The 22,711-nt window shown below is 51.2% G+C and overlaps 1 protein-coding gene across 1 annotated transcript in view; it reads right to left on the reverse strand.

Annotated features, from left to right (window-relative positions):
• Cotl1 (coactosin like F-actin binding protein 1) overlaps window positions 1–17,978 on the reverse strand; it is a 34,617-nt gene extending 16,639 nt beyond the window's left edge. The window contains exons 1-2 of the mRNA XM_050165271.1: window positions 17,745–17,978; window positions 17,563–17,645 (exon numbers count right to left, since the gene is read on the reverse strand). Of these exons, the coding sequence (XP_050021228.1) occupies window positions 17,563–17,645; window positions 17,745–17,821 (160 nt within the window). The 5' untranslated portion in view covers window positions 17,822–17,978. The remainder of the gene's footprint in view (window positions 1–17,562; window positions 17,646–17,744) is intronic.
• Between the last annotated feature and the right edge of the window lie 4,733 nt (window positions 17,979–22,711).

Here is a 22,711-nt window from a genome sequence, read left to right on the forward strand (position 1 = left end):
GGAAAACAGTGCGCTCAAGCATGCGCACACACATCACTTTAAAGGACACAACTGTGCAGCCCTCACCATATCATAATTTCAGAACGTTCTCATCAACCAAAAAGGAAACTCAAACCCAGGAACAACTGCTCCCATGCTCACACAGGCCCGGGCAACCACTAAACCTGTCTCTCTCTGTATTTGCTGAGATCACTGATCTAAGCAGTCACACGAGTGATATCATATCACACATGGGGACCAAGTTCTCTCATAAATAAAACACTGTGTTCTCCAGGTTCACCTGTGTGCTGTGCACCTGTGTGTGTGTAAATGTGTGCGTGGTGGTCAGAGTACAACCCCAGGCGCTGTGTTTCAGGTGCTGTCTGCCTGTCTCCCACTGGCCGGAAACTGAGACAGTATGCTAGGCTGGCCAGCCAGTGAACTCCAAGGATGCTCCTGTCTCTGCCTCCCCAGTGCTGGAATGACAAGTGCATGGCACCATGCCGGCTTGATGCAGGCTCTGGGAATGGAACACAGGGCCTCAAGCACTTCACTGAGTGAGCTAGCTCCGAAACACCCTTTATTTCTATGACTCCCTCTAGACCCAGAACATTCCACCACGGTATTATTATCTACCCATCATCTGATAGACATCAGAGCTGCTTCCAAAATGGCAGCTCCACACTCTGCCCATCGTCTGGGAAGAGGGGACATTTGCACTATAGACCTAGGTGGCCCACCAGACAGAGCTTCCATCTGAAGCTACTGTCCTGGTGCAGGGATGCCAGGGTGCCGCTGTGTGGCCTGGGGTTAACTTTGAACTCTTGAAGATGAAGGCTGCTAGGTTACAGGGACACAGGCCTGGTGGCTGACGCAAAGGGGACATGAGTAGCTGAGCGCATTTCCCAGCACGAGACGGCGGGAGCATGGGCAGTATTGTAGGCACTGTGTCCCAGTAACCAGCACTGAGAAGTTTGACTGAATTTCACCCTTGGCCTATAGGGGAGGCAGGCACCCATCCCAGTCACCTCCCTACCAGCTTTCACACAAAAGACCACCAGTGTCTGTTTCCACAGCAATAGCTTCCCAGTTCTACAGTGCCAATGTGGACTCTCGGGCGCAGCGACTGTGGGTTGCTGCCAAAGACTCTGTGTGGGGCAGTGGCTGGAGCCCCTGACCTCACTCTCCATTCACCAAGCGCAGAGCCTTCCAGAGGCATCAGCTCTCCCTGCCTGCCTCTCCTCCTGTCACCCTGGAGTGTGGGTCAGATTTCCCGCACCACAGGGGACTTTTACAAGGTGGCCTTCTCAAGTCTGTCTCTCACCCATTTAAGAGACTCTGCCACCATGGTTCTTTTTAATTTTTTTTCTTTTTTGACTTTTGAGACAGGGTTTCTCTGTGTAGTTTTGGGGCCTGTCCTGGAACTGGCTCTGTAGACCAAGCTGGCCTTGAACTCACAGAGATCCACCTGCCTCTGCCTCTGCCTCCCAAGTGCTGGGATTAAAGGCATGCGCCACCACTGTCCAGCTCTTTTTTTTTAAAAAAATATTTATTTATTTATTATGTATACAGTATTCTGTCTGCATGTATGCCTGTAGGCCAGAAGAGGTCACCAGATATCATTACAGATGGTTGTGAGCCACCATGTGGTTGCTGGGAATTGAACTCAGAACCTCTGGAAGAACAGCTAGTGCTCTTAACCTCTGAGCCATCTCTCCAGCCCCCGTCCAGCTCTTTTTAAATTTTTTTTAAATTTTTATTTAATTGTATTTCTTATTATGAATGTATGAAAGTAATGTGGGGTATGCATATAGAGGTCAGAGTCAGTTAACTCTCTTCCCACATTTATGTAGTTCTGGGGATTGAACTTAGGTTGTCAGAATTTGTGTGGCAATCACCCACTGAGCCATCCTGCCAGCCCCTTGATTTCCTTTGAAATTCCCTAGCAAACATCCAGTAAAACTTGTGTCCTAAGGACTAGCCTATGAACAGAAAGTAAGTCACATCCGTCCCCCAAAGGCACTGGGAACCTTCCAGAATCCCATACTGACTTCATTTAAACAACCACGGGGGAGGGAGGCAGCCGCATATGGAGTGACTGGCTGAATGCTTGTCTAGCCACAGCTTGCTCAGGAAGACTGCTGACAGGCACATTTTCCAAAATCCGAGTGACACCGCACTTACAAGTGCTGGACACTAGAGACCTGGCCAGACAGGATGTCAGCTGAGGCCGGACATTAGGCCTGTGGGTCCCAGCAGCATTTTTACCACTTCTTCAAAGTCCTGGACTGTCCCTGTCACTCTGAAAGCTTGGGAGAGCAGGCGGCCCTTTGGGGAAGTCCACGTCCACTTCTTTCTCCAAACATAAGGGCTCCGAAACTGTCAGAGCCCACGCCCAAAAGCAAGCTACCTACTTCTCAAATAGAAGCGGACAGCAGGCGACTGAAAAGCAGGGGGAACTCCTCCATGTGTGCACATGTGTGTACACACACATGATAAGATGGCAAACTAGCCAGAAGGCTGGCGCCTGGGCCTGCTGACATCCCCTCAGTGATACTCTGTTCCCGGTGAGTCTTGGGTGAGGAACTAGAACTTGATTCCCTGCTGTTCTCAATCGTGGCACAGTCCCAGCCTTTCGATACACAGAAACCCACAGGATGTGTGTGTGGACAAACTGGGAACTCTGGGGGATGATGGCTCAGGATTTGAGCTTGAACAAGCCCCTGGGGTGACTCTGATGGGCCAAAGCTTGAGAGCCACTATGGAAAGAATAAGCAAGGTCGGCATGGAGGGCTCCAGTATAGGGATGGCACACTGCAGCTGGTGGGCACAAGAGATGGGATGAGAGAGCTCCAAGGTGGAAAAGCAGAAGTCCTCAGAGTTCAGCCCCACCCCTCCTCCTGCCCCACATCCCCCTCTTTTTAAGGAAGTGATCAGGCCAAGCCTTCTGCAGGGCCTAGTCCCCCTTTTCCACATGACCCTCTGCAGGATCAGAGACATAACCATCAAAGGTGACAGGACTGTCCCTGAAACTCACCCTGCCCTTTATTAAAGCCACAGCAGGAAAAGGGGCCATTGACCAGTGTCATAGGGAATCCAGACTCGCTTCAGAATACCTTACTGCTCACCTACTGTGTCAAGAAGCCTTTGTCCTGATGACCAGGGCATGCATTACAAATCCACTTTAATCCCATTTCACGAGGGACATCGCTGAGAGCAAGATGAGACCAAGCCAGTGCTGGAAGGTTGGCACTAGTTCTGTACCCTCCCCAGGTATGCCAGGCCCAGGGTGATTGCACAGGATGCTCCATCTCCAATTCAGGAACTGTGATTCCCTCCTCACATCCAGAGAGCTTTCCTCGGGAAAGCCACTGGGTTAACTAGACCCTACCCATCTCCTCACAGGCTGACCTCTAGGGAAGCTGTGGGAACAGGTGGAACAGTCAATGCAGGCTCTTGCTTGCAAGGCTCCAGGCTCATCTACTGAGCAGCCCAGAACAATAGCAGGGAGCCAGTGGACATGCTCAGTGCACTGTCTATCTGACCCAGGGCACTGTCTGACCCCGGGGCACTGCTTGACTCAGGGCACTCACTTCCTGACCCAGAACACTGCCTGACCCTGGGCACTGCCTGACCCAGGGCATTCACTTCCTGACCCAGAACACTGCCTGACCCTGGGCACTGCCTGACCCAGGGCATTCACTTCCTGACCCTGGGCACTGCCTGGCCCAGGACACTATCTGATCCTGGGCACTGTGTGAGTGGTGCCCCGTCGGGTTACTGCTGCCTCTGCCTGCTTTCCTCTCATGTCCCTTCTCTTCATGATAGCCTCCACCACCATTCTCCTGTCTTATCAGCAAATGTGCCCTCTCCCCACCTGTGCCCCCTCCCCACATCTACCTTCTCCCCACCTGTGCCCCCTCCCCACATCTACCTTCTCCCCACCTGTGCCTGCCCTTTCAGGCTCCCTTCTAGTCTAGGAAGAGGGAAGGATTCAGGCAATAAGGCAAGCAAGGATGGAGTCCCTAGCAGGAGTAAGGAAGAAGAGAGCCAGCTGGGGTTCAGGCAGGGGATGCTGGGCAGGGACAGCAATAAGGATGTGGGAGGAACAGAGTGACAACAAAGGATGAAATGACCATAGAGGGGGATGGGAAAATGGATCACAGAGGGAAGTCAGAATTTCTGCAATCTACAAAGGCAGGTTGCTTCAATGATGTCTCCTAGAGAACATAGCATCCCCAGCACGCTGACCACTGACCATGCATACTGATCTCCCCTCCCACCAAATTCAAAGTGTCGGGGACTCTTAGGTTGACTCATCCCCTCTCCCTCCACCTCTCACCAGAGTCCTCCCACATTGACCAAGGCCCTGCCTTCTTGCAAAAGTCTGCTATGCCCCAAAGCCTGGCCTAAAGCTTCGGGACCAAGGAGCTGCCATATACCACTCTAAACCACTCCCTAACACTCAAGGAGCTTTCAGTGACCCCCCTCATCACGTATGACACACACTACGTGTAGAACAAACAGAAACATGAATGAGCGAAAATAAAGCTGCATACAGGAGGGGCTCTGAAAATGCTCTTATCCTTTGAATGGAGAGCCTCACTCTTCAGCCAGGGCGTCCCTGGAACTCATTACATAGCCCAAACTAGCTGCAAACTTGCAGCAATGCTCCTGCCTCAGCCTCCCAAGTGCTGTCATTGTAGAAGTGAACCACCAAACCTGGCATCTTTTAAACATGAGAACCATCCATTGCATGTCCCTGTGCCAGGGAGGCACAGGCAGTGCATAAATGAACCGTGGGCCAACAGAAAGGAGAGAAAAAGAGAATTTTTTTTGCTATCTCTGCCCTGAGGCTGAACTTTAGAGCAAGACAAAAAGAGAAAGGAGAAAGCAGAAGGATGCGGCCCAGAGCCCCAGCAGCTCACACGACTGCTGACCTTCCTCACAGCCTGAGAAGTTGTGCAAACAAAGCACAGAAAGGGGAAACCACCCCCACACTAAAGAGCTGAACAGTCATCTTCGCAAGGGGAGGAGCCTGCAGGCTGGAGAGAAGGCTGCAGACAGGCAGGGAGGAGATTGCCTCTGGGATGGGAGGGTATAGGCTGGAGGGGGGGGGAGCTGCAGTTGGGGTAGGAAAGTGAGGGGAATGTAGGCTGGAGAGGAGGAGGCTGGGGTGAGGGAGTGAGGGAGATGCAGGGTGGAGGGGAGGAGTATGCAGCCCAGGTGAAGGGTGGGGGTGGAGTGCAGGCTGGAGGGGAGGAGGCAGCAGTCGTGGGGGGGGTGATGGGGGAGGATGAAGGGTGGAGGTGAGGAGACTACAGGGAGACGGAGAATGTTCCAACTCCAGGAAGCTGGGAGGAAGCGGAAAGAACTTTGACATCCTGCCAAAGCCCAGAGGCAGGCGCTGGACACAGGCATTGCATCCTGGCTCCTGTAGGGCCATGCAGAGGGCACAGCCCCGAAGGGGATGAGGATCTCTTTCCATCACAGGGGAAGGAGGCTGGCATAGCCCACATTCATATGACAGAAGCTGTACTACTGAAGGCACACCTCCTCTCCTCCCCCAGCCCTCACCATATTCTGTGAGTATAGTGTAGGATAGATACACATTGTATATATACTTTACATATAATATATTATATAATATATATATTATACATATACTCTATCCCTAGCACCAGAACATGAACGAATGAATGAAGAAATAAATGGATGGATGGGTGGGTGAATGGGTGGACAGATGAATGATGGATAGTTGGATGGACAGATGGACGGATGGATATGGCCAAAAGGTGCAAACCACAGGCTGACCTGAAATTGCTAGGTAACACATGGCCTCTCTGTTCATGAGCACACAGAAGATCCTAGTTATCCAGGACAAAACAAATGCACTAGCACCCTCTGGTCCCAAACACACACACACACACACACACACACACACACACACACACACACATTTTTAAAGACAGGGACTCATATCACCTCAAACTCATTTGTAACCAGAATGACCTTGAACTTCTGATCCTCCTGCCTCTACTTCCTGAATCCCAGGATTAAGACATAAACCTAGTCTATATTGTGCTGGGAGTGAAACCCAAGGCTTTCTGCATACTTGGCAATTATTCTACTATATCCCTAGCTTCTCAGGAGACTGAGGCAGAAGGATTGCAAGCTTAAGACCCATCTGGTCAATTTAATGGGATTTATTTAAAATTGAAAAGCAGCCGGGTGGTGGCGCACGTACCTTTAATCCCAGCACTTAGGAGGCAGAGGCAGGAGGATCTCTGTGAGTTCGAGGCCAGGCCAGCCTCGTCTACAAGAGCTAGTTCTAGGACAGGTTCTAAAATTACAGTGAAACCCTGTCTCCAAATAAAATAAAATAAAACAGGACTTGGTTATGGTTTAGTGGTGGAATCATGTCTAGGGGTGAACAGCAGCAGCCCAAATGGCCTCAGGGAAGAAGCTGACCCAGAGATCAAACTGCAGATGGCCCCTGGCAGCCCCAGGCTTCCCCCAGCACAAAGCGCTGGTGTTTGCTCTCAGCAGTCCTCTTCCTCCTCCTCAAAAGAAGATCAAGTGCTGGGCAGCACCTAAGCAGACACCCTAGGGCCAGTGTGTAGCCTGACTGCTGAAGCACCTCTACCACTGCAGGCACGGATTTGTATTCCTGGATTTGCTCTTCGTGGCTTTGCTAAGCAGTCACTAGACAAGCATGCAGCCAACCTGTGATTTGGGGACTACTGAATAAGACACGATCGCTACCCTCAAAAAAGCATCAAACTAAGCTATTACTTGGCTGTTACTGGAACATCAAAGGAAGAAGGAAATTGGCTCTTCCTGGGGGCTGTGATCAAGGAAGGCCTCATGGATGGGGTTGTACTTAAAAGCCAAACTGGTCCAGAGAAGGTCTCCTGTAGCCCAGGCTGGTCTGGGAACTGTGTGGTCAAGGACGACCTTGAACTCCTGATTCTCCTCGTGGAGACCTGAATGACTGGATTACGACAGGCACCACTATATCTGGTTTGTGCAGCGAGGAGAACTGAACTCACAGTCTCCTGTACCCTAGGCAAGCGCTCTACCAGAAGAGCCAGAGCCTGGAAGGCTGCATCATGTTCTTATTAGTCCCAGGGCCCAGCTGGTGTCTGGCACATGGCACACTCTCAGGAAGAGCCTTGAACAGTGGTCTCAGAGAGCTTTCAGTTCTTAGTGTCAACTGTTCAGTGCCGTGGGAGGTGCCATCCCCCCCCCCCCCCCCCCCCCCCCCCCGGAACTGTCAGTGTGACTTCTATCCCCAGGGAACAAGCAGGAGATGCAGAGATCTCAGGGGCCACCAAGCAGCTGCCAGCATTTGCACACTGGCCTAACACCAAAGGGCATGGAGTGGTTGAAGCATCCACACACAGCTGCTGGCCTGGGTGAGGCTGTGCCGTGTGAGACATGCCCCTTTCGTCCATCACTGAGCAAGATCACACAGGAGGATGTGGCCGCTCTAGCCAAGGGGATGTGGAGAAGCCCCCTCTCAGTCTCCAAGCAGTAACACTGTCCTCGGTGGACTCGGGTGACAGAAACGAGCCCTTGGACTGTCCTGACACATGGCAAGTTTTGCAAGGGGCCAGACAAGCTCAGCATAAAGGCTCACACCTGTCATTACGATATTCTAATGGCTGAGGCAGGAGGACTGTGGCCCTAAGGCTAGCCTGTGCCACATGGAGAGACTATGCTAAAAAATGGCTTCTTCTTTTGTTTGTTTTTTGTTTTTTCGAGACAGGGTTTCTCTGTGGTTTTGGAGCCTGTCCTGGAACTAGCTCTTGTAGACCAGGCTGGTCTCGAACTCACAGAGATCTGCCTGCCTCTGCCTCCCGTATGCTAAAAAATGGGAGGGAAAGAAGGAGCCAGTGAGATGGTAAGGAAGACAAGAACACCAATGGTAACCATGGCAACCACAGGGTGCAACAGAGACTGCGGAGCTACACAATAGGCTGGGTGCTGGAGGATGCACCTAAAGCCTCAGAGCCAGTCCCAGGGGATACAGGTCTCTGGACAGGCAGAACCCATCCTGGGGATCAACAACAAGCACGGCCAACAGGGTGTGCGGCTGGAAGACTCCAGTGTCCCATTATGGCTTGGGCTGCTCCAGCTGGACCCTACCGCTCCCCATCGTGGCCTCACTTTATCACTATCCTTTGCCATCTCAGCAGGGGGCTCCCTCTTTGTTTGTAATTTAAACTTTATTTGATTTTATTTTTTAAAATTTCTTATCCGTCAGAACCTGTGGTGGTGACCTCACATGGCAAAGGGGACTCTACCAATGTAACTTGGTGGAGGACTGGATGAGGGATGACCCTGGGGTGCTGGCTTGGCTAAATGCTATCACTAGGTCCTAAATGGAGAAAAGGGAGGTAGCAGGGTCTGGCATGAGGAAGAAGAAAAGCACAGAGCCAAGGGCCCAGGAAGGTCACCATTAGCCTCTGTTCTTACTAATACTATCGACTTGCTCACTGTTGGCAAGGATGAGCAGAAATAATAGAAGACAAAAATCAAACAACAGTGAGTGCAAGAGGATCGATGGGACACCAGCAAAGCTGGAAAGCCTATCAGAGCCTAGAAGTGGTGTGAGACCATGAGTCCCAGGCCAGCCAGCGCTGCCCAGACCCTGCCTCCATAGAAATAAACAATAAACAAGCCAGGCCTGCTAGGGCAGGCCTGTCAACTCAGTTACCAGGAAGGCTGAGACAGGAGCAGTCTAACTTCAAAACCATCCTGGGTAACTTGACAAGACTCTATTTCAGAATGAAAAGAGGAAGAAGCGGGCTGGGCTCCAGCCCCATGGTAACACTTCCCTGCACGCACACACGAGCCCCTAGGTTCAACCCTCAGGACTGCCCCTCCACACACACCAGATCTCTTGCAAGTTAATTCCGAAGCGTAGGGATGATATAAATATTAAAAGGCAATATAAAATCCCACTCTCGGAAACAGGCCTCTGGGGACTGACGCTCTGAGGCCGCTGCCGACTCTGAAAGTAAATGGGAGAGGCACTCTGGGACACAGGGTTGCAGGAAGATGCCTGGCACGGGGCCAAAGCAGTCACGTGGTCAGGGACACTGACGGGGCCATTTGCTCTGCACTGGTCACTAGGCTATCACTTCAGAAAGGGACAGTGGGGCTTCCTGTGCAGGCTCAGCCCTCAGACATGGCTGGGGACAACCTAGGCAATAGGGGGCTGTGGTGCTGCCCACGCACTCCTGTATGCTCCCAACACAACACATCAGACAGACCAGGCTCCTGTCCTAGGCTCAGATCCCAGAAGGGATAGGAAAGTGTGTGTGGGCATGGCCTTCGGTATTGCCTCTTGCTCCAAGGAGTGCTGGCCTCCAGAACACTGGGCTACTCTACTTGCAGCCTGTCCACGAAACTTCTGACTGCTTGACTCCACAAAGATGCAGCCTTGGGCCATGCAGCCGTAAGTCTAAAGACACCTCTCAGCCAATGAAGGGGGGGGGGGGGGATAAGCCAGTAGGAGTGCTCCAGCTTCCTAGTGGATCCGCAAGGGTCCCAGCAGAGTGCCATTTGGGATACCTACACCTTCACCAGCTGACTTTACTGCTTCTCCTCCCTTCTGCCCCACCCAACCTACACTCTCATTCCTGCTTCCTGGGTCTACTCCCCCAAAGCCCTGGCCTGCACTGAGCTAATTTAAAACTGCCCAGGAGAAAACTGAGCAGGCTGGCTGGGCAGAAAGTGGCTGAGGCTACAGGTTCAGACCAGCCTGAGCTGAAGCTAGCTCTTTTGAAGGACACACTGGGCACAGAGAAGCTAGATGGCTTGCCAAGGTCACACAGCTCACGTGGAATGGAGATTGGAGGTCAGGCAGCATGGGGTTTCCTTCTTGAAGTGGAAACGGAAGGCTGGAGAGGAGCAAGCAGTTATAGGACAAGCCATGACTCAGGCCACTCAAGGGAACAACACACTTGGGGGGGGGGGGGGAGTTCAGGCCCTGGCTACCATGAACATCACCAAGATGAACATCACCAAAACATGAAGTCTCTTCAGGACCTTGCCATGGGATATTCTCTCTCTCTCTCTCTCTCTCTCTCTCTCTCTCTCTCTCTCTCTCATACACACACACACACACACACACACACACACGAGTGTATGCTATCTATATATGTGGCCAGCATCATTAGGACAAGGGTGACATTTACCCTGGGCCTTAACTAATGTATAGGAGCTCTCCTGGAAAGCAGAAAGGACTACAGGGGAGGCAGGAAGACTTCCCACAAGGTCTAAGGAAGAGAGGGGTGGGGCTGCAGGGGCACTGCTTCAGCATGCTGACCTTCCGCTGGCCACCCCACATGGTGAAGGAAATGGGCAGACTCTTCACAGCAAAATGGAGATAACGCTGCCTACAGGTTGTTTCGAGTCCCTTTTAAATAGGAGACATTTAGGAAAAGACCCCACGTGTGCCAGGATCTAGGCACCAGTGAAGCCAGCGGTGTGTGTGCTAGCTAGCTTGCTTGTCCTGAAGGGCCTTCCAGGTCATTCTCAGCACAAAAGCCTTCCGGACAAAAGCCACAAGAGTGCCATGGGGGGGCGGAGGGGGGGATTGCGGCACCAAAGTGAACTCAGAAAGTCACCATGGCCAGGGGACCAGGTCATGGGGTCAAGGACACGGCTCAAGTCAGTTCAAAGGCCTTATTCAGTAAAAGTGAGACAAGGCCACCACTATGGGCGGAGTCCTGAGGGCTTTCAGACTGACAGGCAGGAAGAAGGGACTGAAGGAAGAAAGGGTAGTGAAGACACCCCAACCAGCTGGGTAGAGGAAGGGGACAGGGAGGAAAGAGTGGACAGGACAGAGGGGAGGGGACAGAGCAGAGGGAGGGGGCAGAGCAGAGGGAGGGGGACAGAGCAGAGGGAGGGGGCAGGGCAGGGGAAGGGGGCAGAGGGAGAGGGACAGAGTGGAGGGAGGGGAACAGAGTGGAGGGAAGAGGCAGGGCAGAGGGAAGGGGCAGGGCAGAGAGAGGGAGCAGGGCTTTTTTCTGAAGACTGAGGTCTCTGGTGAGACCAGAAGAGATAAGTAAATGGGGGGGGGGGGACAAAGAGGCTGGGCATGGTGGCAGTTTGTGCCTTTAATATCCCAGCAGGCAAAACCAGGTGGAGTGCCATGACTTTGGGTTAGCCTGGTCTATATAACAAGTTCCAGGCCATCCAGGACTCCACAGTGAGAAAGTCTAAAAAAAAAAAAAAAAGCAAGCAAGAAAATACAGCTGCGAAGGGGAGGCTGGGAGGTGTTTACAGCACCCAGGAAACCAGAAGGAAGGTTGCCCAGGCTGCACCAGCTCCTGAACGTGGAGATTAAAGGAGCTGTTCCCAAGAGAGGGGCATCAACTACTCATGAGGAAAGACAACCTATACCTGCAAACATGGCCACAAACCCAAAGGCATGAACAAACTTCACCAAGCCGTAAAGCCAAAGAGCTGACACAAAGCCCATGTACTCAGGAGCAGAATGTGGGGGACATCAGTGGAGACTGAGCTGAACAGTATCCAAGCTACTCGCCACCCTGGAAGGTAAATAATTTACCAGAGGGGTGGCTTATCTTAATCACGGTACTAAGGGGGGTCATTTTAAGACTACAAGGCCAGCCTAAGCTATACAGTGAATCTGAGGCCAACCTTGGCTACAGTTTTAAGATCCTATCTCAGAAGGAAAGAAAAAAAATTCAAATGGCTCAGGGCAGTGAACAGTCTGTAGAAATAGCTTCAAGCATGGCTGCATCAAGGGCGTAAGCAATGCCAACTTGTCTCCAACCCTGACCTTTGCCTGAGTTGTCCACGGGTTCTCTGTCTGAGGCAAACAGGTCCTGTGAGCTCCAAGCCTTCATTATTCTCTCTAGGTTTAATCCCAGAGAAAGATTAAAGGACTCTTTCCCAAGAGCCCTGTCCAAAGTCCCCAGTCCCAGTAGCAGGCCTGATCAGCTTGAGGAATCATGTGAGACCCCAACCTTGAGCTAATCAGTGTGCTGGAGATGGCTTGCTCTGATTGGCCAAGTCTAGGTCATGTGTCACCTGAGAGCTATTTTCCCTCCAACCCTCCCCACTAAAGGACAGGATGCAGGACAGTGTCCTCAAAGAGGCTTCAGGTTATTCTACTGGGGGCTGACCAGAGGATCATGGGAGTCTCACCTGCCCTGGCACTAACCCAGCACCTCTGCCAACCAAGCTTCATTGTTGATACTCTCCCTTCTCCAGACACCACCCTACAGGTCCAGTTTACTTCAACCTGCCTGGGCCAGGCACCTCCCAAGGCTGCTAGGTTGGAGCTTTAAACGTACTGAGCATCTATTTTCTGCAGGCAGCGCTTCTGCATCCGGTCACTTAATCATCCACAGTCATCCTCATCTCACAGATGCAGAAACGGAGACTCTGGGAGACCCTGCCCAAGGTCACACAGCACAGCCAGGCTTCAGCTAGAGGAAGACTGGATCTTTCAGCTGTGCTGTTCCCCACGGGCTCTAAAACCTACACCAGAACGCTGGATGCGTTCCCAGAAGCCTGGGTTCTTTCCAAAAGAAAACCGGCTTGCAGCGAAGCCTTTGGGTCTATCAGGAGGACTGGTTAGACAATGTTGCAATTGACAGAGAGAATATTATGTAGCCGTTTTAAAGGGGCCACAGGAAAAAGACATAAAAAAGATAAAAGAAACAAAAACCAGAAGGTAGTAAAGATGGAGGAGGTAGCTCAGCCCCTGCAGGGATGAAGGGTGGTCCAACAGCCACAGGCTGGTCCCACTTTGGATCAGAAAATATATGGAGAGGAATATTTCAAGAATATAGACAAAAACTAGGCCCCCGGTCACGTGGTCAGTCCTCTAGGGAGACCATGAAACATCTGCTGGGCGTAAGAATTTCTATGCTGTGACATATCCCCTGGCTTCCCAAACGAGACTACAGAGTAGCCACCGGAGCACAGAGTAGCCACCAGAGCACAGAGTAGCCACCGGAGCACAGAGTAGCCAGCCACCGGAGCACAGAATGAACAACTATGAAGACTGAAGACAGCACAATTAAAGGGGACACATTCCTGACTGGTCTGCCCCTCAACCTTGCACCAAGTTTCTGAATACCCTAAAAGAATCTTCGGTGGTGCAGCTGGGGGCGGGGGTCTTGGTTGATAAAGGATCTGGGTCTCCTACACAAGCATGAGAACCAGAGTCTGGATTTCCAGCATTCATACAAAAGCTGGGTATGGTAGCCTTGGGGTGCACTGGTCATCTAGAGGCGAGCTCCAGGTTCAGTATAAATCCCAGTCTCAACAAACAAAGAGGCAAACTAGCAAAATGGCTCAGCAGATGACAGAGCCTGTTCTCAAGTCTGACCGCCTGAGTTTGATCCCTGGAACCTAGGTGGCAGGAGGAGAAAACTGACTCCCACAAACTGTCCACTGGCCCCCACATGTGCACCACAGCAAATGCATGCATGGAAGTGCACACACATACACAAATCTTAAAATAGAGAGTGATCAAGGAAACGTTGACACTGACCTCTGGACTGGGCACACACACATTCAGATGCACCCACACATATGTGTGCATACACACAGACTCTTGAGCTGTCTGTATAGTACAAAACCAAAATGTGACTCCAGACAGCTGGAGTCTCTGCCCTGTCACCCATGCCAGACCTATGAGCCCCCTTCTACAGTTGCCATATGGGTGGCACATCCTCTCTGGTTGGCAAGTGGTCCCTCCACCTCTGTGAGCGGAGCTGCAATGCTGCCTGACTCCACGTGGCTCTGGGGTTCCAGAAGCCCTTAGGACATTCAACCTCTTCCCATCTTCTCCTCCTCCCCTTTCTGCCACTCTCAGCAGGTACCCTGCTTCTGCATGACCTCTGTCCCTGAACAAAATACCAATCCTATTCATTGGCATTTGAAGAACTTATTACGCCCTCAGTATATACTCCTGCTGATTCTACTGTGGCAGAAGGGTCACCAGATGGGCAGCTTGCCTGCTTCAGGAACATGAATCTGAATCCAGAACAGCCTGAACCCCTCGGCACCATGGCAACCACTTCTCCCCATGGACGGAGCAGCTTCTGCAAACAGACCCAGGCTAAGGTTAGTGCCACAGGAGGCCATCACAGGCAAGATATGGGTGGACCTACTGTATGCTGGGCTAGGCACCCACTGAGAGTCTCAGGACGGAAGCTACAGGGGTGAAAATAACTTTGCTAACTAATATTTATATAGTCATTCTGTTATTATTATGTAGTTATTAAGAAGAACAATTCCATAAGAAAGGCAGGGTTGTACTCTGTGCACCTCTGAGGTGCTTGGAAACAAGAAAAAAGCCTTTTTTCTGGGGCCTGCCAGGACAGCTGATGGGGACTTAAGGCTCCCCCTACGCCACAGTTAAGTAAACATGATCTTCTAATCTGCAAACCATTCCACACACAAGGAACAGGACCCGAAACCACTTCCTTAAGGCCCAGAGCAACGGGATTCAGAGTCCAGTCCCAGCTCTGCTCTGCCTAGCTGTGTGGTGGTAGGTAAGTCACTTAACCTCTCTGGGTCTTGATCTGCAGTCCTTGGAAGGAAGGAGTCAGCCCACCGGAAGCACGGCTGACACACAGGTCAGGTACGGTGGAAGGTAAGAAAACAAGCAGGAATGCAGAGGGTGAGGTCCCTGGCTCAGGAGGACTCAGCAGGGGAGGGACAGAGAGCAAACGTGGCAAGCAGAACCATCTGTACACTGTCCACCAGATGGCTGGGAGGAGAAACAGACTGCAGCTGCGGCGGACCAGCCTCCCATCCCACAGCCATTCACAAGGACCAACACGCAGCCTGCAGAGCATTTTTAGCTCACCCGCCAGACGCTTGCCATCCCATCCCCGTAGAGGGTGAGCACAGGGAGACCTGAGCAGAAAGCCACAGCCCACCAGAGGAAGGAAGTGTCCCCCAAGCAGCATCCAGGCCGGATGTCCAACAGCCGGGAGCATCAGTTTAGGAATCCATCAGCAGGATGCTTGGCCTTCCTCTGTCACCTTCTCCAGCCTGGAGGAGAAAATAGTCAGAGAGGCAGGATGGCTGGGGATGGGCTCTGGGTGAGGAGGGAAGTGGGCGCGGAGCACCCAGCCCCAGAGACTATGAGGCCAATCCTGCTGACGGTGCAGCAACTCTGGGAAAAGTTGAGCCTGCACTTGCCCCGCTGTGGAGGCATTTACTGCAGTCAGAGCAGCGGAGATCCTGCTCCGGAGCCAGAAGCCTGCGCTCGGCAGCGCTGAGTTGCACTTTCTGCCGGTGATGTTTTCAGTGAATTATTTACAAAAGCAATGAACACAGGGTCTACTCCCAGGAGACATTTTAGCCGGGAGAACACTTACACGCGAACACACAACCGCACACAAATCTAAGTACCACCCAGCACAAAGTAAATGCCCTTTGAGATGAACCAAAGACAAAAGATGATTCAATTAAGAAAGTTATGCAGCCGGGAATGGTGAAGCAAGCCTACAATCCCAGCACTTAGGAGGCAGAGGCAGGAGGATCAGGAGTTCCAGGCCAGGCTACCTAGCAAGTTTGAGGCCAGAAAGTAACTAAAGAGCCAGGTGGCACAAGCCTGTGAGGGCTCACAGTTGTGAGCCTGTTCTATCTTGACTGGAAGTCAGAGAGTTTGAGCTTGGTTTTGCTCTCTCAAAGTTGTTGACAACAGCTAATTAGTACTTTGAGGGTTGAAGTGGATCTGCTCCACCAGGACCAAGGGTCAGAGAATTCAAATCTACTCCTTGTGTCATGCTATGAAGTCTGTTGCCTCCCTCCTCCCATTTTGGCGTGAAGTATATAATAAGCGTGTGGAAGATTGAACAAGGCGAATTCAGTATTCGCTGAATGTCCCTCCCGATGCTGTTCTGTGTTTCTCTCTCCCATTTCTCCTATATCTTGATTCCTTTGGCTTAATAATTCTAATCTTCACACGCCTATTCTGGAACATACGCGTTTTCTCGAAGCTGGCTTTCAACACAAACCAGGAAGCAGAAGTAGGAAGATATCAAGTTCAAGGCCTGCCTGGACTACTGAGTGGGAACTTGTCTCAAAATAAAATACTTTAATTTTTAAGACTGAGACGTGCCTCAGTGGCAGAGTGCATGCATGCCCGCCCAGTAAATTCTATACCCAGTGCTAAAAAATAAAAATAAAAATAAAAAAAAGGAATAAGGAGAAAAAGAAAGCTGTTAAGGAAAGAAGTCACATGACCTTGGCTTGGTTTTTTTGTTTGTCTACCACCAATGACTCTGACAAGCACTGCACTGAACACTTACACATTTGGGATCATTCAATCCCACAGCAGCGCTAAGAGATGACAGATGAGGAACAGTGGTCCCCATGGGGACTTGTCCCCAACCCACCCAGCTGGGAAGCTGCCCCAGTGGGATCCAAACCCACAACCACGGGCCAGGAGTCCACACCCTAGCTTCCAGGTGGCCTGCCTTTGTCTGAAGTTAGTTCCCAAGCTAGAGACAACAGGGGACACTAGGACCCAGGGTCTCCCATTCAAAGGCTTTTTTTTTTTTTTTTGCTGGGGGGGAGCAGGAATGCACAGCCCAACTCTCCATCCTCCTGCCTCTGCAGAACACCGAACTGCACTACACACCAGCTCCTTAAAAGATCACATTATCAGCTGTGTCCTGAAGGTCTGCTTCTGCAAGGGACTGTGGCCGCTTAGGCCATGTGTTCTTTCATGGGCCACACACACACCCCGGGGGGAAGCTTGGAACACACACGAACCTTCGGTTTCCCATGTGATGATGCTTTTAGTAAGTCATACACCTGCATGAATCCTTCACACCAAACCATGTGGCACTTCAGCTCCCAGGGCTTCCCTCATGCCCCACCCCAGTCAGTAACCATTCACTCCCCATGAAACCGGTCCCTCCGACCTCCCAAGTCAGCTTCACTTTCTCCAGACCTCATAGAGCAACATCAGGCATCCGCCTTTAGCATGTGGCTCTGGACTCTTCAAATTAAAGGCTTATACGGAAGCAGATACGGACAAAGATGGAAGGAGAAAGGAGGGTGGGGCCCTGGGTTCTGCCTTCAGCTTGCAGCCCCCAGGGGCTTCGTTGTTATTGTTCACTGGCCAATCAGAGAGGGTTGGACACTGGAGTTGGAACCAGGCGAGCTGACCTGGAAACCCAGTGAACCACAGGGGGCGGAAGAAGCCATCTGATCTGACACTGCCAGGGGAGGAATTTGCACTGGTCACTTCTTCCTTTGCTGATGGACAAAGGGGGTGGGGGTGAGGGACACACACTAGACTTTAGGAAGCTCAGATCAGAGCCTGGCATGGCTGTGCACGCCTACAATCCCAGAACTAGATGCTTGTGGCGGGAGACTAGCCAGTTGGAGGTCACCCTGGATACATAATAAGACCCTGTCTCAAATTGAAAAAAAAAGAAAAAGGCAGAAACACCAAACCAAACCGGGAGTCGGGGGAACAGACCAAATATGTTGCTGCTTGGATGCCCAACCACCTTTCTGCCCAGGGTGCCCACCGTCTCCCAAAAGGTCTCAGGTCCCTACCTGTGCACTGCTGGATGAAGTGCTGGTAATCCGTTCCCTGATCGCCTGGGACAATGGTGGCGCCATCGTATCTGAAAGTCACCCTTTGGGTTGGAGGAAGAAAAGAAACAGAGGTGAGCGGCAGCGGCTGGCGGCACGAAGCAAGTCACTACCGGCATCCCCGGGCCCGCAGCGTTGCTCACCAGATGACTTCCGAGCCATCGTCCCGCACTAGATTGTACGCCGCGCGACACGCCTCCTTGTCGATCTTCGTGGCCATGGCCGCCGCGAGGACACTGCTGGAGCCAGTGAGCGCGCCCCTGACAGGCTGCGAGGTTCGAGCGAGCGCAGAGAGCGAGCTAGGGGCCCAACTCGGACCTAGAAATTCAGATTCCGAGAGAGGCGCCGGTGGCTAATGCGGAGCCAGATCGCGCGCCCGGACTCTAGTCCCTGGAAGGCCACGCCCCTAGGCCGCCATTGGTCACGAGGGCCGGGGGCGGAGTGTCTCGCACATCCAGAGGCCAATCTCAGCCTGAGTGGATTGCGCAACTCCGCGGAAGATTGGAGGAGGGGCTCTTCCTCTTAGTTACCCCCTTTCCTCCTCCTCCTTCCCCAGCCCCTCTCTTCTTCCACCACCTTCTGGGTTCTCCATCTCGCTCTCCTCCTTCCCTCTCTTCTCCCATCCTCTGCTTCCTTCACTCCGTTGTCCTCCCTCTCTTCTATCTCCCTCTTCCTTGTTCTCCCCTTTTATCCCACCCCGAGCCTCTTCTCCGTCCTCCCAGGGCCTCCTTCCTCCTCCACCCCTACTACCTTTCTTCCTCTTCCCCTCCATCTTCTCTTGAATCTTATTCTCTTCTCCTTCGCCTCCACCAGTGAGCTGGGCTGCAGAGTTCCCCACGCCCCCTCACCTCCAGGAGGATAAGTTAACTCAGCAAGTCTGATGAGCCAGGCTGGCAAGACCGGCCACAACCCCGGTGTTTGCTCTGTGAATTTGGGATGAGAGGAACTGGAAAGAAGGAAGCATTTCATTTGGAAAAGGACAGACTAGGAATCACTGTTGACTTCGTAGCCTGGCTGTCTGCAGTCACGTTAGGCTCTGAAGCAAAGGCTGACTAGGGTGGGGAAGGATCCCAATTCCCTCATTGGGTATCACTCCCCATCCACTGTCTGTCCTACAGGCAGGTGAAAGGCGGGTCCTGGAGGCCCAGCTCTGGAATTATACCCAGAGTCATTCTCATCCCCAAACCATGGAGCAAGTCCTGAAAATCCTCCAAGAACACTGCTCTCTTCCCATGGTAAGAATAACACAGCCAGCCTCACTGGGTGCCTTCAACTTTCATTGAAACTGTGTGTATAGCAAAGGCAGACATCAAAAGAGGTCATTGTTGGTTTGCAATTAACTAAAAAGAGTCCTAGACACAAACTGAAAAGGTCCAGACAGTGTACAGCAGATAGGAGAACCCTTGAGACTGAGGGTGTGGCCCAGTGGTCCAGGATCTGTGAGGCCCCAGGTTCTCTGGGCACAGTAGCTCACACCAGTCATCTCAGAATTCAGGAGGTTGGGGAAAGATTGTACATGGACAACCAGCCTGGGCTACACACTGAGTTCCAAGCCTGCCTGGGCTACAAAATCATCTCCAGGCAGACTCTATATTGTAGTGATAGCTCATCTGTACCCGGCAAACAGCCCTCATCTACTCAGAGACCTGGGGAATATGGCATTTAAATGCTTAATTATTAAAAACTTTTCATATAAAAGAGACAGGTAAGAGACCAAAAGGTCTCAGGTTGACAGAGGTGGTTCGTTCTCTTCCAGAGGACTGTAGTTTCTTCCTCAGCACCCTTGTCTGTAATTACAGCTCCAGGAGAATCTGATGCCCTCTTCTGACCTCTGTAGGCTTCTTCACACGCATGTGCACACACACATGTACGCACACACACAAATGAAAATAGAGAAGTCAAAGAAAAAAAGGGAAGAGAGGGAGGGGGGTTAGAATCTTTGATAAGGAAAACAAAAAGGAGCTAATGACCTGTCAATCAGCGGTGAGTTAATAATGGTGGATGGGCAGCACAGGAGCTGCAGACCAGAGGGAGCAGATGCTGCCGTGGATGAAAAGTAAAAACAGGAGGTGCAAAGCCTGGTGACCTGAGTTTGACCCCTGGGACCCACCTGAAGAAAGGAGAGAACCAAGTCTCTCAAATCACACCACAAGCATACTACGGCATGTGTGTACACATGCATGTGCCCACATACACGTATATACAGAGAGAAAGAGAAGATAAAGTTCCTAACTGATGGAGCTCACAGTGGTCCTTGGCAAAGGGAAGGGAAGATGGCCCTTAGAAAGGATGGGTGTTGTCCACAGCAGGCATCAATGTCAAAGTATGAATAAAAGAAACCCCGAAGGGGCCAGAAGAAAACATGAGGTGCTTCTTTCTTGCCTGGAGTAGGAAAGGTCTCTCTAACTGAAGCTTAAAACCCAGAATACTCACACACACACACACACACACACACACACACACACACACGCACTCCACACGCACACTCCACACATACACTCTTAGATACCCACATAATGCATACATATATACATACATACATTTGAATAAATAAAAAGCATAGAGACACACACCTGTTGTCCTAGTACTTGGGAGGTGAATGCAAGAGAATCAGTTCAGGTTGGTCCTCAGATGCCAGCCAGCTGAAGTCCAGTCTGGGCTACATGAGATTGTCTCAATACAAACAACATACACCACAGAGTGAGTTCCAGCACGGCCAGAGCTGTTCCACAGAGACTCCACTAGTCGAGTCTGGCTGGCCATTCAACCCCAAGGGTCCATTGTCTCCACCTCCCTGCCTCCCCAGCACTGGGATTACAAACCCAGCCGCTATGTGGCTTTATATTTTTTGTATGTGAGTTCAGGGGGTCAAATCAGGGCCTTGTGCTACCACAGGAAGTACTTTACTGATTAAGATAGTTCCCCTTCTGTTCTTTGTGTGTGTGTGTTTGAGATAGGGTCTCATGTAGCCCATGCAGGCCTCTAATTCACCATATAGCAGAGGATAACTCTGAACTCCTGACACCCCTGCTTCCCTGTCTCAAAGGCAGGGATTACATATGTGGGCCCCCAGGCCAGATGAACCTACAGACATGAAATATTCCAGAAGAGGAAATCAGATCCCCTGGAGCTGGAGTTACAGGAAGTTGTGAGCTGCCTGACCTGGGTGCTGGGACTGAACTTGAGTCCTTTTGAAATCAACAAGCGCTCTTAACCATTGAGCCATCTCTCCATCCTGTTTTTCTGTTTGGTTGGTTAGTTGGTTGGTTGGTTTTGGTTTGGCTTCTCAAAATAGTATTTCCCTTGTGTAGTCCTGGCTGTCCCAGAACTCACTCTGTAGACCAAAGATCCATCTACCTCTGCCTCCCGAAGACTGAGTACTGGGACTAAAGGTTTGCGCCATTATGCCCAGCCTGTGTTTGTTTTGAAACCGTGTGAATATATTATTTACTTATATGAAATTACTACCGAGGAGCTTGCTGGTGCATGGTGGAACATGGTGGTACATAGTGACGTGGTGCATGGTGACATATGGTGGTGCATGGTCTTTAATCCCAACATGGAAGAGAGGTGTAGACCAACCAGGGCTGCATAGTGAGTTCCAGGCTAGCCAGGCCTACATAATAAAACCCTCAAAAACAAAAACAAAAGGAAGGAAGTATTAATTATTACCAAAAAAAAAGTGAACTTGACCTTGCATCTTCTGGCTCTGCTTTCCAAGCACCATGCTGACAATGGGAATGGGGAAACCCGGAATTAATTTCCTAGGGCCCTCAACAGTTCTTTCTGCTCCTTGCTGAGGGCGCCCTCTCCTGGACTGAACATATGAAAGGGTTGCTTTGCCATGGAACCTTGATTCTGTCAATCTACTCTGCTGTGCTGTGAACAACTGATCACCTCAACTGGGCTCTGTGAATATCACAATACAGAAAGTAACCTGGCTGGGTGTGGTGGCCTGCACCTGTATCCACAGGAACCCATAGGAAGAGACAAGAGAGGTGACACACGTTTCAGGTCATCTGAATCTACAGATTAAGTTCCAGGACAGCCAATGCTACAGAGTAAGATCTTGTGACAAACTCAAAACAAAACAAAACAAAAAAATGGGCCACTGATATGGCTCAGTGTCCCACTGATGCACACACACACCTCCAATTTCAAAGACCTTAGCAGCACCCGTTACTGTCCCAAGAAATAGAGAGTGGCCACAGCCTGGAGACACTGGTTTCTGGGAGCTCCTTGGCAGCCTCCTTCCAGCCCCATGCCCACCCAGATAAGCAATATATATGATAATGTATGAAATTCAATTGCAGTTCCATTTTTGCCAGGCCACTGCAGCATTCTATAGCACTAATAGTGATGACATCATAATTCTATATGTTAATTATCTAGCATTAACAAATGCGATGTCCTGTGACCCTGCACACAGTGCCAGACATCGCGTTAAGTTCTGTGAGACTGTTTTCCATCAACTGACTGGATTCTCACATAATTTTTCTTAGAGAATGTCATACGTGTGTACAGTGTGTTTTGATCCTATCTACCCTTTTACGTCTTGATTTTTGGAGATGGATCTCATGGAGCCCAGGCTGGCCTCATCTCCTGGACCTGCTGCCTGCCTCCACTCCCAGATGCTAGGATTACAAGTGTGTTCCACCATGCTTGGCTGTACACAGCCATAGTGAGCTGCATGGAATCACACCTGATGGAGATGTATAATCAACTCCTGAGATGGCTAAAGCCTGACCTATGCTATGATCACGCAATGATTATCAGCTACCTGCATATGCGTGAACCTATGGGCAGTGCCCACCTGGCAGTTCGGGGTTGGCAGCCCATGCCTACTTAAGAGCTGGGAGAGGTCAAAGAGAGAGAGAAGGAGGAGAGAAAAGAGAGAGGGGAAGAGAGAGAGAAAGTGAATAAAGTCCTGGAATAAAACTGCTGCAAGAAGAGCTCCGGTGGTCACGTCATCCTTGCAGGACGAGGGTGACCGCGACACACAGCTGCTTCTCCATTAATTCTCTGCCCTTGTGTCAGCCTAGATGAGACTTGAAGCCATCCTCTAGGACTGATTTTGTTTTGGTATAGCCTCACGTTAAATAACCAAGGC

This window comes from Alexandromys fortis, unplaced genomic scaffold (assembly GCF_014885135.2).
Source record: "Alexandromys fortis isolate MF-2015 unplaced genomic scaffold, M_Fortis_MF-2015_v1.1 scaffold_165, whole genome shotgun sequence".
Taxonomy (NCBI): Eukaryota; Metazoa; Chordata; class Mammalia; order Rodentia; family Cricetidae; genus Alexandromys; species Alexandromys fortis.